Source organism: Eublepharis macularius, chromosome 17 (genome assembly GCF_028583425.1).
Source record: "Eublepharis macularius isolate TG4126 chromosome 17, MPM_Emac_v1.0, whole genome shotgun sequence".
Lineage (NCBI taxonomy): Eukaryota > Metazoa > Chordata > Lepidosauria > Squamata > Eublepharidae > Eublepharis > Eublepharis macularius.
In genome coordinates, this window is record NC_072806.1 from 12679170 (window position 1) to 12690627 (window position 11458).

Here is an 11458-nt window from a genome sequence, read left to right on the forward strand (position 1 = left end):
AAATTAAAACAAAACTCACTTAACATCAGAGAATCACAAAGCATGATTCCTGTCAAAAACACTTTATTTCTTGAACAGCTTTAGGTTACACAGCAGGGGGGAACACCAAAGGGCATGGCAGCACTATCTTACACAAAAATAACACAACTCACTTAACATCAGAGAATCACAAAGCACAATTCCTGTTAAAAACACTTTATTTCTTGAACAGCTTTAGGTTACACAGCAGGGGGGAACACCAAAGGGCATGGCAGCACTATCTTACACAAAAATAACACAACTCACTTAACATCAGAGAATCACAAAAACACAATTCCTGGCAAAAACACTTTATTTCTTGAACAGCTTTAGGTTACACAGTAGGAGGGCACAACAGGGCATGATAGCAATGTACTACAAAAAATAATACAACCCACTTCACCGTTTTTGACAGCAATTGTGTTTGTGTGATTCTCTGATGTGAAGTGAGTTGTGTTATTTTTGTGTAGTACACTGCTTTCCTGCTCTGTGGTGCCTTCCTACTGTGTAACCTAAAGCAGTTACAGAAATAAAGTGCTTTGACAGCAATTTTTTGGGGTGATTCTTTAATGTGAAGTGAGTTGTGTTATTTTTGTGTAAGATAGTGCTGCCATGCCCTTTGGTGTTCCCCCCTGCTGTGTAACCTAAAGCTGTTCAAGAAATAAAGTGTTTTTGACAGGAATCATGCTTTGTGATTCTCTGATGTTAAGTGAGTTTTGTTTTAATTTTTCTGTGTGGGGGACTGCTGGTGTAATGTGTCATAATGCTTTGCCTACTTGTACTTTGGAAGGGAGAATATAATTTTTTAAAAACTTTATTTTGTGTTGTTCTTGTTTTATTCTTTGTTGTGCAGTTGGTTCCCATCATAGGGAACAATGGGGCTGGCTGGCCAGCCATCTCTGTAGGTGGTGGGGGAATTTGAGGGAGGGTGTCTGTGGTTCAGGTGCTCTTTCACAGGGACCAGCTGGCACTCAGAAGTGTGCCCACCATTGTGGCACCCCTGGGCTGTGCAGAATTGCCCAGGGAAAGAGAGTTTAGAAGTTCCCAGCATAGGGAACAAAGGGAGAGGGCTGGCCTTTGCCAGCCTGTTCCTGGGGTTATGGGTGTGGGGCAGGTGGGGGTGGATTTGGGTCTGTGAGGGGCTAATGTGGGGATTTGGGTCTGTGTGTGGCAGCTGGGGGGGAATTGGGTTTGTGTGGGGCTGTAAGGGGTGGACTTTAGGGGCTGAGAGGACCTACTTGGGGAGGCCATGAAATGGCCCCCCCAAGTGGGAGCAGTCTGAGCCTTGGTGGGGGGTGGGAGGAAGGGTGGGAGAAGGGCCCCAGAGGGCTGGGGGGCATTTTGCATGCAAAATGCCACCCCTGGCAAGACAAGCCTCTCCCAGCTGTCAGTGGTAGAGATGAGAGCAGAGCACCTACTTGGGGAGGCCATGAAATGCCCCCCCCAAGTGGGAGCAGTCTGAGCCTTGGTGGGGGGTGGGAGGAAGGGTGGGAGAAGGGCCCCAGAGGACTGGGGGGCATTTTGCATGCAAAATGCCACCCCTGGCAACACAAGCCTCCCCCAGCTGTCAGTGGTAGAGATTAGAGCACCTACTTGGGGAGGCCATGAAATGGCCCCCCCAAGTGGGAGCAGGCTGAGCCTTGGTGGGGGGTGGGAGGAGGGGTGGGAGAAGGGCCCCTGAGGGCGAGGGGGCATTTTGCATGCAAAATGCCACCCCTGGCAAAGGAAGCCTGCTTCTTCATTTTTTCCCCATAGGAAATAATGAAGAAAGATTAGCAGCAGCATGCTAACAATATGCTGCTCCTTCGCTTTCTTATGGGAGGATGGGGGGACCTGCTTTGGGGGGCCATAACATGGTCCCCCAAAGTTCAATCTGTCTGAAACTTGGGTGGTTGTTAGAGAAGGGTTAGAGGAAGGTCCCCACCAATTTTGGGCTTATTCGGTGGGAAAATGCCTCCTCCAGGCGTCCTGGAAGACGGAGGCATTTTCCCTTAGAAAAAAGCCGAAAGAATGCCGAAATAATGCCGAAAGAATCCCGAAAGCCGAAAGCCGAAAGAGATTCTTGTTTCGGCTTTCGGCTTTAACGATAGAGAATCTTCTTTCGGCTTTCTACTTTCGGCTATAGCCGAAAATTTTTGGCTTGCACACCCCTACTTGTGATTTAAAATCACAAGACCCCTGGATTAAAATGGCAGTTTGGCCTGCAAACAGGAGAATTCCAGCTGGCAGTTGCTGAGTCCCATCCGGGAGATCTAGGCATGAATGGAATGCTGCAGGTACATGTGGAGAGACCAGGGTGGTTAGTTTACAGGCTCCCCAGCTCCTAAAAGAATCCAGAGCAACAAAGGACAAACAGAGTCACCCCACTTAACACATTCCTTTCCCTCCTTCCGTGATGCTATCTCCTGTCCATAATTGATGAGAAAATCAATTAGCATTCATAAGAATTTATAATTAGAGATGGGCACGAACCACAAAGAAAATGAACCATGAGGTTTGTGGTTGGTGGGTTTTCATGAATTGGCACGACCTGGGGCCAGTTTACGAACCAGTTCATGGTTCATGGGGTTTAAATGCCCCTTTCTGGCTGTATAGCAGTGGCAGGGAAAGCAGCATTGACAGTTGAAAGAGCCCTTTCCTGCCTTGCAAGTGGCAGGTCCCTTTAAACTACCAGCTGGCAGGTGGCAGGGGAGGGATCCTCCCCTTGCCACCTGCTGATAGTTTAAAAGGACTTGCCACTTGCAAGCAGCAGGGCCCTTTAAACAGCCCAAACTCCAGCCCCCAGCCCAAGCCCCAGCCCCCCTGTGGCAGCGGAGGAGGCTGAAAATGACCTCCCTGCCCCTCAAATGGCCACCACGGCCACCATTTGAGGGCAGGGAGGCCGTTTTCAACAGTGGAGGAAGCCGAAAATGGCCTTCCCACCACTCAAATGGCCACTGCGGCTGCCATTTGAGGGGCGGGAAGGCTGTTTTTTGCCTCCTCCGCCCCACCGTGGGAGGACGGGGAGGACGCTGTGGGCCTGCAGGGCAAGGTAAGCGTGGGGCTGGGGCTGGGGCTTGTGTTTGTGTTTGTGTTTGGGCTGTTTAAGGGGCCCTGCAGCTTGCAAGCCGCAGGAAAAGTTTATATGGCCATTTCCCTGGGGAAATAGCCATTTAAACTGACCCTTTACAACCCAAATGAACCGGTAGACCAGTTCGTGGAAGTTTGTGGAAATAAGCTTCCATGAACCACTTGTTTGCGAACCATGCCGGTTCGTGGGTTTTTTTGGGTTGTAATTCGATTCGTACCCATTTCTATTTATAATTCATTCCTAGGAAGGTACATTCCCCAACTAAATGCATCAACTTAGCTCTGATGAACTTCATTAACAAACTGCCCCTTTTGTGCAGTCCCAGAAGAGACTTTGCATTCTCTTTCATACGCCACGACAGCTAGCAATTAATCAAACCTTTTGTTACTCCTAGAAACTGACGATTGGAGTCTTTGTTCCAACGGCTAGGTGGGCTCTCTCACCTCAGGGTGCGTTTTACCCTATAAGAGTAGTGTCCCATTCAAATCATGCACTTATTGGATCTGAAGAGCTGCTCCCTTGAGGCTGCTCCAAGCCTTCTTTTCTCCTGGCCAAGAACACTGGTGTTTGAAGCGACTATCTTCTCCCATGGACTGGACTACTCATCAGGATAGGTAGATATACTTTGCCCTCCCTCACTCTATTCCAACTTCTGACTAGCTTCATAGGACTCTGTGTGCATATAACCATTTTATTAATTACTCTTGTGTGCGTGTGTTTTTCTTCTTCAACCAAAGTTTGCTCATTGAATTGAAAACACCAGTCTGATCTGCTAACTTGGAAGGGACCCCGTAAAAATTGGTGAAAAAGATCCCGTAGTTACCGCCTCTCACATAGCTGTCTTCCTTGCTGCTAATTCCCCCCACAATTCTCTTATTTGCAAGGAGACCAACTCAAGTAACAGCCTAGCTGCCCTGCAGCTTCATGGCCACAGTGGCAGCAATGACATTCCTGGGTCCTGGCTACCTTGAAGTTTCACCATGGTGGCCCCACAGTATCACCAGTGCAGCTGCCTTATGGCTGGCAGCAGCTCCTCTCCCACCCACCTGCAGCTTAGGACTGTCTGCACTAGTGCAGACAAGCCTTGTTTTGGGTAGGGATTTAACCTCCCTTCCAGTGTATTGTGTCAGCATGGCCCCAATCCACAGTTGTAAACCTCCATGGATGTTACTGCCCTTGGCTGTTAGAATATATAAGCCCAGCCCAACAATAAAACATTGTGGATTGTGGCAGGGATATAATGGGAGGAGAAAAGCCTCACTGGGTATTGCAAGACCAATGGTCCAGGGTGGGGCAAAGCAGTTGGAAGGAAAGAGAATTCCATTCCACCAGCCTTTGCTTACCCGGTCAAAAGGTCCTTCCCTGTTTCTTCCCCCCTTCCTAATGATCCTTCCCATTTTCTCTCCCACACTTGCCCACTCTCCCTCTCTCTCCTTGGGTGCTTTCCAAATAACCTTACTCTGTCCCCCCTCCCTGGCAAATACCCTTTGTCTTTCCTCTTCTCTCGCTCGAAAAAACACCCATTTCCCCCTTTGCCCATTCCTAGTTCCCCAGGGTAACTGGACTCAGCACTGGCCATTCTTGAGCCTGCGGGGATTTCCTGCACTGCAGCATTGGCTGGGTGACTCAGGGCTCAATGCAGTGCTGGCCAGGAGCAGTGTGCCCCAGTCTGGGCTGGGTAGAGCAGGGCTCTTTGCGTCCTAGCAGTGGTTAGGCAAGGGGCTTCCTAGTGCTGGCTGGGCACAGCAGCACTCAGCATGTAGTGAAAGATTACGGTTTTTATGAACCTTGAGATTACTGTGATTCAGTTCTTGATCCAGAATCGGATCCTGAGCTTGGCACCAGGGGTTGGGTGCATCCCTGGAACCAGATGGAGGGGGTAGAGCCCTAGCCCAACACTCCCAGAGACCTGACCAGATCAGGCACTGATAATAATGTGAGCCCTCAGCCGAGGTGCCCACTGAGCTTGGCCCCAGGGCCTGACAGCAGCGCTGGGACCAGAGGGAGGGGGTAGAGCCCTAGCCCAGCACTCCCAGAGACCTAATCAGATCAGGCAGTAATAATCAGGGTGAGCCCTCAGCCGAGATGCCCATAGAACTTGGCCACAGGGCCTGGCAGCAGCCCTGGAACCAGAGGGAGGGGGTAGAGCCCTAGCCCAGCACTCCCAGAGACCTGACCAGATCAGGCATTGATAATAATCTGAGCCCTCAGTTGAGGTGCCCACTGAGCTTGGCCCCAGGACCTGGCAGCAGCCCTGGAACCAGAGGGGATATATCCCTATCCCACCCACCACAGAAAGAAAAACTCCAATGCACTCTCCCTGTCTCTCTCCCAAAAGGCTATCAACAGCTCTCTCCCACTCCACTGCTTGCTGAAACTGAAAGCCAGAACTGGGAGTGCAGTGCCCTTTTATAAGCAGAGGTCTCATTGAGAAAAGCAGGAGGTCTGTGGTTGGCAGTCAGAACTGCCTAACAGGGTTTGCAGGGATAAGATTCAAGTTCCCATGGCCACAGAACACCCCCCTCCTCCCTCCCTCCCCCCTGGTGTCTGCTTCCACGTTACCAATTGTAACCAATTTGCAGCTCCACACTTGGAAGGAAGACCTGCCCATCAAGCTAATTTGGGCTTTGATTGAGGTGTCCAGGGTGACATACGGAGTGTAGACAGAGCTCAGGCAGTCCCTCCCTCCATTACCGAGGCAATTGATTGAAGGCGCCTGAGTGTCTGGCTTCCCGAACAGCGGACGAACGCAATGAATGAGGCTTGTGACGACCCCTTGTTCATCTGGAATGGCGCCTCACGAATGGCCCATTCACGAACAGACAAATGGGCTGTTCGTGGTTTTTTCCCATTCATAATGCTGTTTGTGCCCATGTCTATTCCTGACCCAAAGATTTATATGGAAATTGATGTTTTGAATCTTATCTTGATTTTCTGGAAATCCAAGTTACTTGGAAATAATGAAACCCCCACTCTGAAAAAAAAAGATCTGAGGGTTTTTTTTCCAAGTTCTGATGTTTACCAGCCAGGGGCCGGAATTTAAACTCTTTGTCCAATTAGCTTGAAACACGGGGGTTCTTCGGTGGACAGGCAGAAGTCCTCCTGCAGTTTTGGATGATATTTGGTTTAAAAAAAAACAACAACTCCAGACCCCTCCCCTAGTCCCATACAGGATAATAGAAAAACTGCTGATCTCATTCCTTGCTTTATTTTAATTTAACTTATTTGATTTTTACCTGCCCTCCCTGCAAGCAGGCTCAGACTTAGTTACAACACTATAATAACAATTAAACAATTTAAAACACAATACATAGTAATGAAAACAGTCACGTTATCATGTTAAAACCAGGTTCTCAGTGTTCACCATACACCCCATCACTCAAGATGTTATGAGATAGGGCAGGCAGATTATGTATGATGTCAATTACAGGTATACCCCAGATCACAGTGGGGTGGGGAGCGTCGGATTGTTCATCCAAGCCTCTGTCACAACCATAGGTCTGGCGGAACTTCTCTGTCTTACCGGCCCTGTGGAACTGTAATAAGTCCCACATGGCCCTAGTTTCGATGGAGAGGGAGTTCCACCAGGCAGGGGCCAGGGCCGAAAATGTCCTGCCCAGCCGCCATGCAACCATCCGGTAGTGGTGCCTTCCACCTATTCTCACAATCCCAAAGCTATCTCAACATCAACAGCATTGGAGACCCCATTACAGCATCCAGCAAAATGGTGTCATTGACTCCAACAAAGCCTTGAAATAATTTCTTTAACAATACCCCATTTTGCACAAATAGGTAATGAAAACTATTCAGTGTCTTACTAATGGTCCCAAACAGGCCAGCACCTCCATGGATGTAGATCACGCATCTTCTTGGCTCACTGTAGGGACGTTTTGGCTCATATATTCTCACAGGCACATTACCAAAGCGTTCGTCCGTTATATGGAGATTCTGGTCTGTTTGTAATACACCCGCAACCATTGCTTGTCGTAGGAACTGGATTTGGCTGCATATTCCTAATGTCTCCAAAAGAGATCCCTGTTTTACAAAAAGAGAAAGAGAGGGAGAGAGAGAAATAGCAGAAGTTAGCACAAAAATAATCACAGTTAATTTTACAGAGTTTGTTTATATATCCTTATTTTTTGTTCTTTACACTTATTTAGGACGGAATGTAGGTAGACAGGTTAGTCTGTAGTAGAACAGCAAGATTCGGTTCCACTATCATGGTACTTTTAGAATGAGAGCCTCTCTGGACCACTGTGAGGTCAGTAATGTTAACGGTGCTATGCTATCCCTGGCAGCTTGGCAACTGTGCAAGAACCACTTTTGCAACAAGATCTTAACTGGGTTATGTGGTAGATGAGCTACGTTTGGCACTTAAGTGGTACAGCTGCTTATGCACCTACACTGTTCAATGGATTAATGATGTCAACGAGACTGTGGTTGGGTCACACCGAGAATGATTTGCACTGCCTGCTAGAATGTGAATGCACAAATTTAGTTCAAGAAAGGTTAGTTCAGATGGCTTTCCTTTTACTTTTCAGTGCAGACATTGTATGCCAACAATAGTGTGGCAGAAAAAAAAGATAATGAGATGTCTCAGTACATCTGATTCTTAACATGACCCTATCTATAGATACTGGGGCCATGGGCCAGCAAGAAAGAGTTTTCTCCAAACCTGAGAAAAGCTCCAGGTTTGCAGAAAAATTTGAAATACCTACCTGCCTGCCTGCCTGCCTGCCTGCCTGCCTACCTACCTACCTACCTACCTACCTACAGATCTGGATCCAGATTCGTATATATACACAGCTACAGCTACAGATGCCTTGACCTTGATACCCCATGAAAGTCTGATCTCATCAGATCTTAGAAGCTAAGCAGGGTTGACCTTGGTTAGTAATTGGATGGGAGACCTCCAAAGAAAATGAGGGTTTCAGAGGCGGGCAATGACAAGCTGTGGGCCAAGCTACACGTGACGAATGTCACTTGAACAGCAAGTGGATTGAGTGGAGGGCAAGTGAAGAGGGAGAAATACACTTGCCATTCAAGTGTCATTCGTCATGTGTAGCTTGGCTGTGAGTCTCTTTGTTCCTTGCCTTGAAAACCCCAGCTGGCTCACCATAAGTCAGTTCTGACCTGACAGCACTTTCAAATACCATTGGTGTAGATATACACACTGTGGTTTTAACCCCTCCCAAATGATTACAAAACCTGTAGCTTTAAGACACAGGTGCAGCTTCCGTCACTTTGGAGGTCTGACCTCCTGGTGTATTTTATTTCAGATTTGTTCTACAAACCTAGGGCTTTTCTCAGGTTTGTAGAAAGATCTGTTTTGTTTTTTGTATCCACAGATAGGGTCATGTTGAGAATTAAGTGTATCGGTTCCTTTCTCCAAAAAAGTATGTGGAGTTTACGATTTCTTCTTTAGCTTCAGAATCAGAAGGGTTTATATTTGAACATCCTAAAATTAATTTGAACTGTAGCATGTTACCAGTCACACAATAAGAGGAACTCTGGTTTGAAACCTGATCAGTCGATCACACCAAGTGAATTTAAAAAAGGTATCTCACTCAGCCTACCAAGAAGGATATAGAATTTATTCCTTTAGCCCAGATCTCAAGCCACTAGTCCTCAATGAGGAATTTGCCTTTCCATCTTTATTTCAGCACTCAACACATTGTGAATGCTTTTCCACTGCCACTAGAATGTTGAGAGTTATCTTGTCTAGTAACCTGCAACTATTGATATTTCTTTTAATCTCTTAAGAGTCTTTAAAAAAAAAATTAAGACTAGTTTTCTTGCTTCAAACCACTGGGTTTAAGGGAAACCTTGAAATATCATTTATTTGAGTAACTTGGATGCAGATGGTTATTTCCCTTCCCTTTCTTTGAGAGCAATCCTAAAGAGGTCTACTTGGAATCCGATTCAGGTTTATTCAGTTGGCCTTACTCCCAGGAAAGCGCTCTTAGGATTGCTCTATCTGCACCCCGGAACATGTGACCAAATTACTTCTCTATGCGAGTGCAACAGACCCCTATTATTCCAATTTCTGGGAAAAAAACCCATTAACTTTAAAACTAACCAACTTTATTGTAGCATATGCTTTCGAGAATCTGACGAAGAGAGCTGTGATTCTCGAAAGCTTATGCTACAATAAAGTTGGTTAGTCTTAAAGGTGCTACTGGACTCTTTTTGATTGTTCTATTGGAGTACCTTGTATGCTCCATTTAAACACTTTGGGCCATTTCTGAAAAAACATAACTTTGGTTTTCGAGTAATTAGTTATAAGTTTTTCTTCCTTACAATATTCACCTAGACTGTGCAAAAGCCTCTTCAGTCCCATTCTGGTTAAAGAGATCGTGGGTTTTGCTTACTTGTAAGGTTGGTGTCATTTAGCCACTGATCAGTCAAATTCAACATATGCCTGACAACACTGTAAATTTTTACCCTGGAATCTGGGGAGAAGTGACATCCCACCAAACACCACCAGTTTTTTCCCTTAAGAAAAAGGAGGAAAATATCCAAACTGGGATCCTTCATGGTGGTTGTAAACGAGGTCTCTTGCACTGATGTTTGGAGTACATCTTCAGCTTAGGACCTAAGGTCCTGAGAAAATTGAACGGCATTTTCCCCTTCTTAAACTACAGAGAAGTAGTGTGATACGGTGACTGCAGTTTTAGGTTTGGACTTAGCAATGCAGAAGTTTCCATGACAGGCTGAATTTGGGTCAGGAGTGGACTGGTCTGTAGTGCAAGCCAGAATGGCCACTCAGCTCAGGAGGCATTCGCTCACCCACTGCTTCACACACACACACCCTGCCGCAAACTGGAAGCAGCACAGAGGGAGGCAATTTGTGGGCTGACCCCAACTGCCACTGAAGGTGAGAAATCTTAGCCACGTGTTGCCAGAGCGTTGGGCTAGGCTCTGCTTGCTCCTGGCCATCCATTAAATATAAAAATCTGGCAATAGAAACCACCCGACTATTGAAGAACACAACAGTAGTCCCCATGGTCATTGGGGCACTTAGAACCATCTCAAAAAACTTTGTAATTCACATAGAAAAACTGCAGCTTTCTGACATACCACCTACAGAACTGCAAAAGACGGCACTACTTGGAACAGCGTACATATTACGCCAATATCTGGTTGATACTTAGGTCTCTGGTGGAAACTTGTATCAGCTTAGTTAGGTCAATCTATAATAACATATGACCTCTGCTTATTGTTGATTGTGCTTTGGATAATAACAACAACAACAACAACAACAACAACAACAGCAATAATAGCAGCAGCTTACAAAAGCAGGGGAAAGCTATACTTGAGCAAAATTGGACTTACAATATCCAAGCAAAAGAAAATGAAACATTCCAGCAGACTAGGCAAGCCAAGCTGAGCATCCCGTTATAGTAGAAGCCAGGACCGCCACTCAGCTCGGGGGTATGAACTCACCCACTGCTTCACACACAGACACACACCCCACTGCAAACTAGAAGCAGCACAGAGGGAGGCAATTTGTGGGCTGACCCCAACTGCCACTGAAGGTGAGAAATCTTAGCCACGTGTTGCCAGAGCGTTGGGCTAGGCTCTGCTTGCTCCTGGCCATCCATTGCTCAATAGGTCAGTGACCTATTAGAAAATTTCCCTGTAAATTAAATAGTCAATCCATCCCTCCTTTGGATCTTTGTCTTTCTCCATCTCAACACCTGGGGGATAAAATAGAAGTGCCATCCTAAGTTGCTCATAAGAAAACCAGATTTTAAAAAAGAAAGCTAACCCCACTTTTCCCAGTTTAATGGCAAAAGTGACTTCTAGAAACTATGCCATCTATAATAAAATTATGACTTTAAACTTTCTGTTCTCCCTTTCAGCATTTGCTAGTACTAGGAAATCGTGGAAATGGAACTTCCACTGAAAGCCAGATGTACTTACCAAAGAAAACGTCATATCTACTATGATGTTAACCAATGCATATTTGCAGGATTCCAAGATTCCCACAGAGATACCCAGTCTTTGGAAAGAAAGATAAAGCCTGAAGAGGAAGCTAAGAGCCAGACTGATCAGAAAGACAAGAGACAAATCCATTTTCTTCCTAGAGATGTGACTTGGAATGCCCAATGGCTCTTTTTAGCATATATAGTTAAAGATCTTGCCAGTTAAATAAGTTTCACAAATGGAAGAGAAGAGATTTCACATTTACCCAAGTTGTGTAGGAGGGTACAGCATGATCTCATCCTAGACAGTTATCATCTACATAAAGAATATTTTAACACATCAGCTGATCTGGAACTTTGCCGAGCATTTTGCAAAGCACTTCTCACAATATATTGTCGAAGGCTTTCATGGCCGGAGAACGATGGTTGTTGTGGATTTTCC

The 11458-nt window shown here is 46.2% G+C and overlaps 1 protein-coding gene across 1 annotated transcript in view; it reads right to left on the reverse strand.

The window, feature by feature from the left end:
• LOC129344728 (arylacetamide deacetylase-like 3) overlaps positions 1-11083 on the reverse strand; it is a 44355-nt gene extending 33272 nt beyond the window's left edge. The window contains exons 1-2 of the mRNA XM_055001579.1: positions 11015-11083; positions 6907-7123 (exon numbers count right to left, since the gene is read on the reverse strand). Coding sequence (XP_054857554.1) covers positions 6907-7123; positions 11015-11029 — 232 coding nt within the window. The 5' untranslated portion in view covers positions 11030-11083. The remainder of the gene's footprint in view (positions 1-6906; positions 7124-11014) is intronic.
• Positions 11084-11458: the final 375 nt, after the last annotated feature.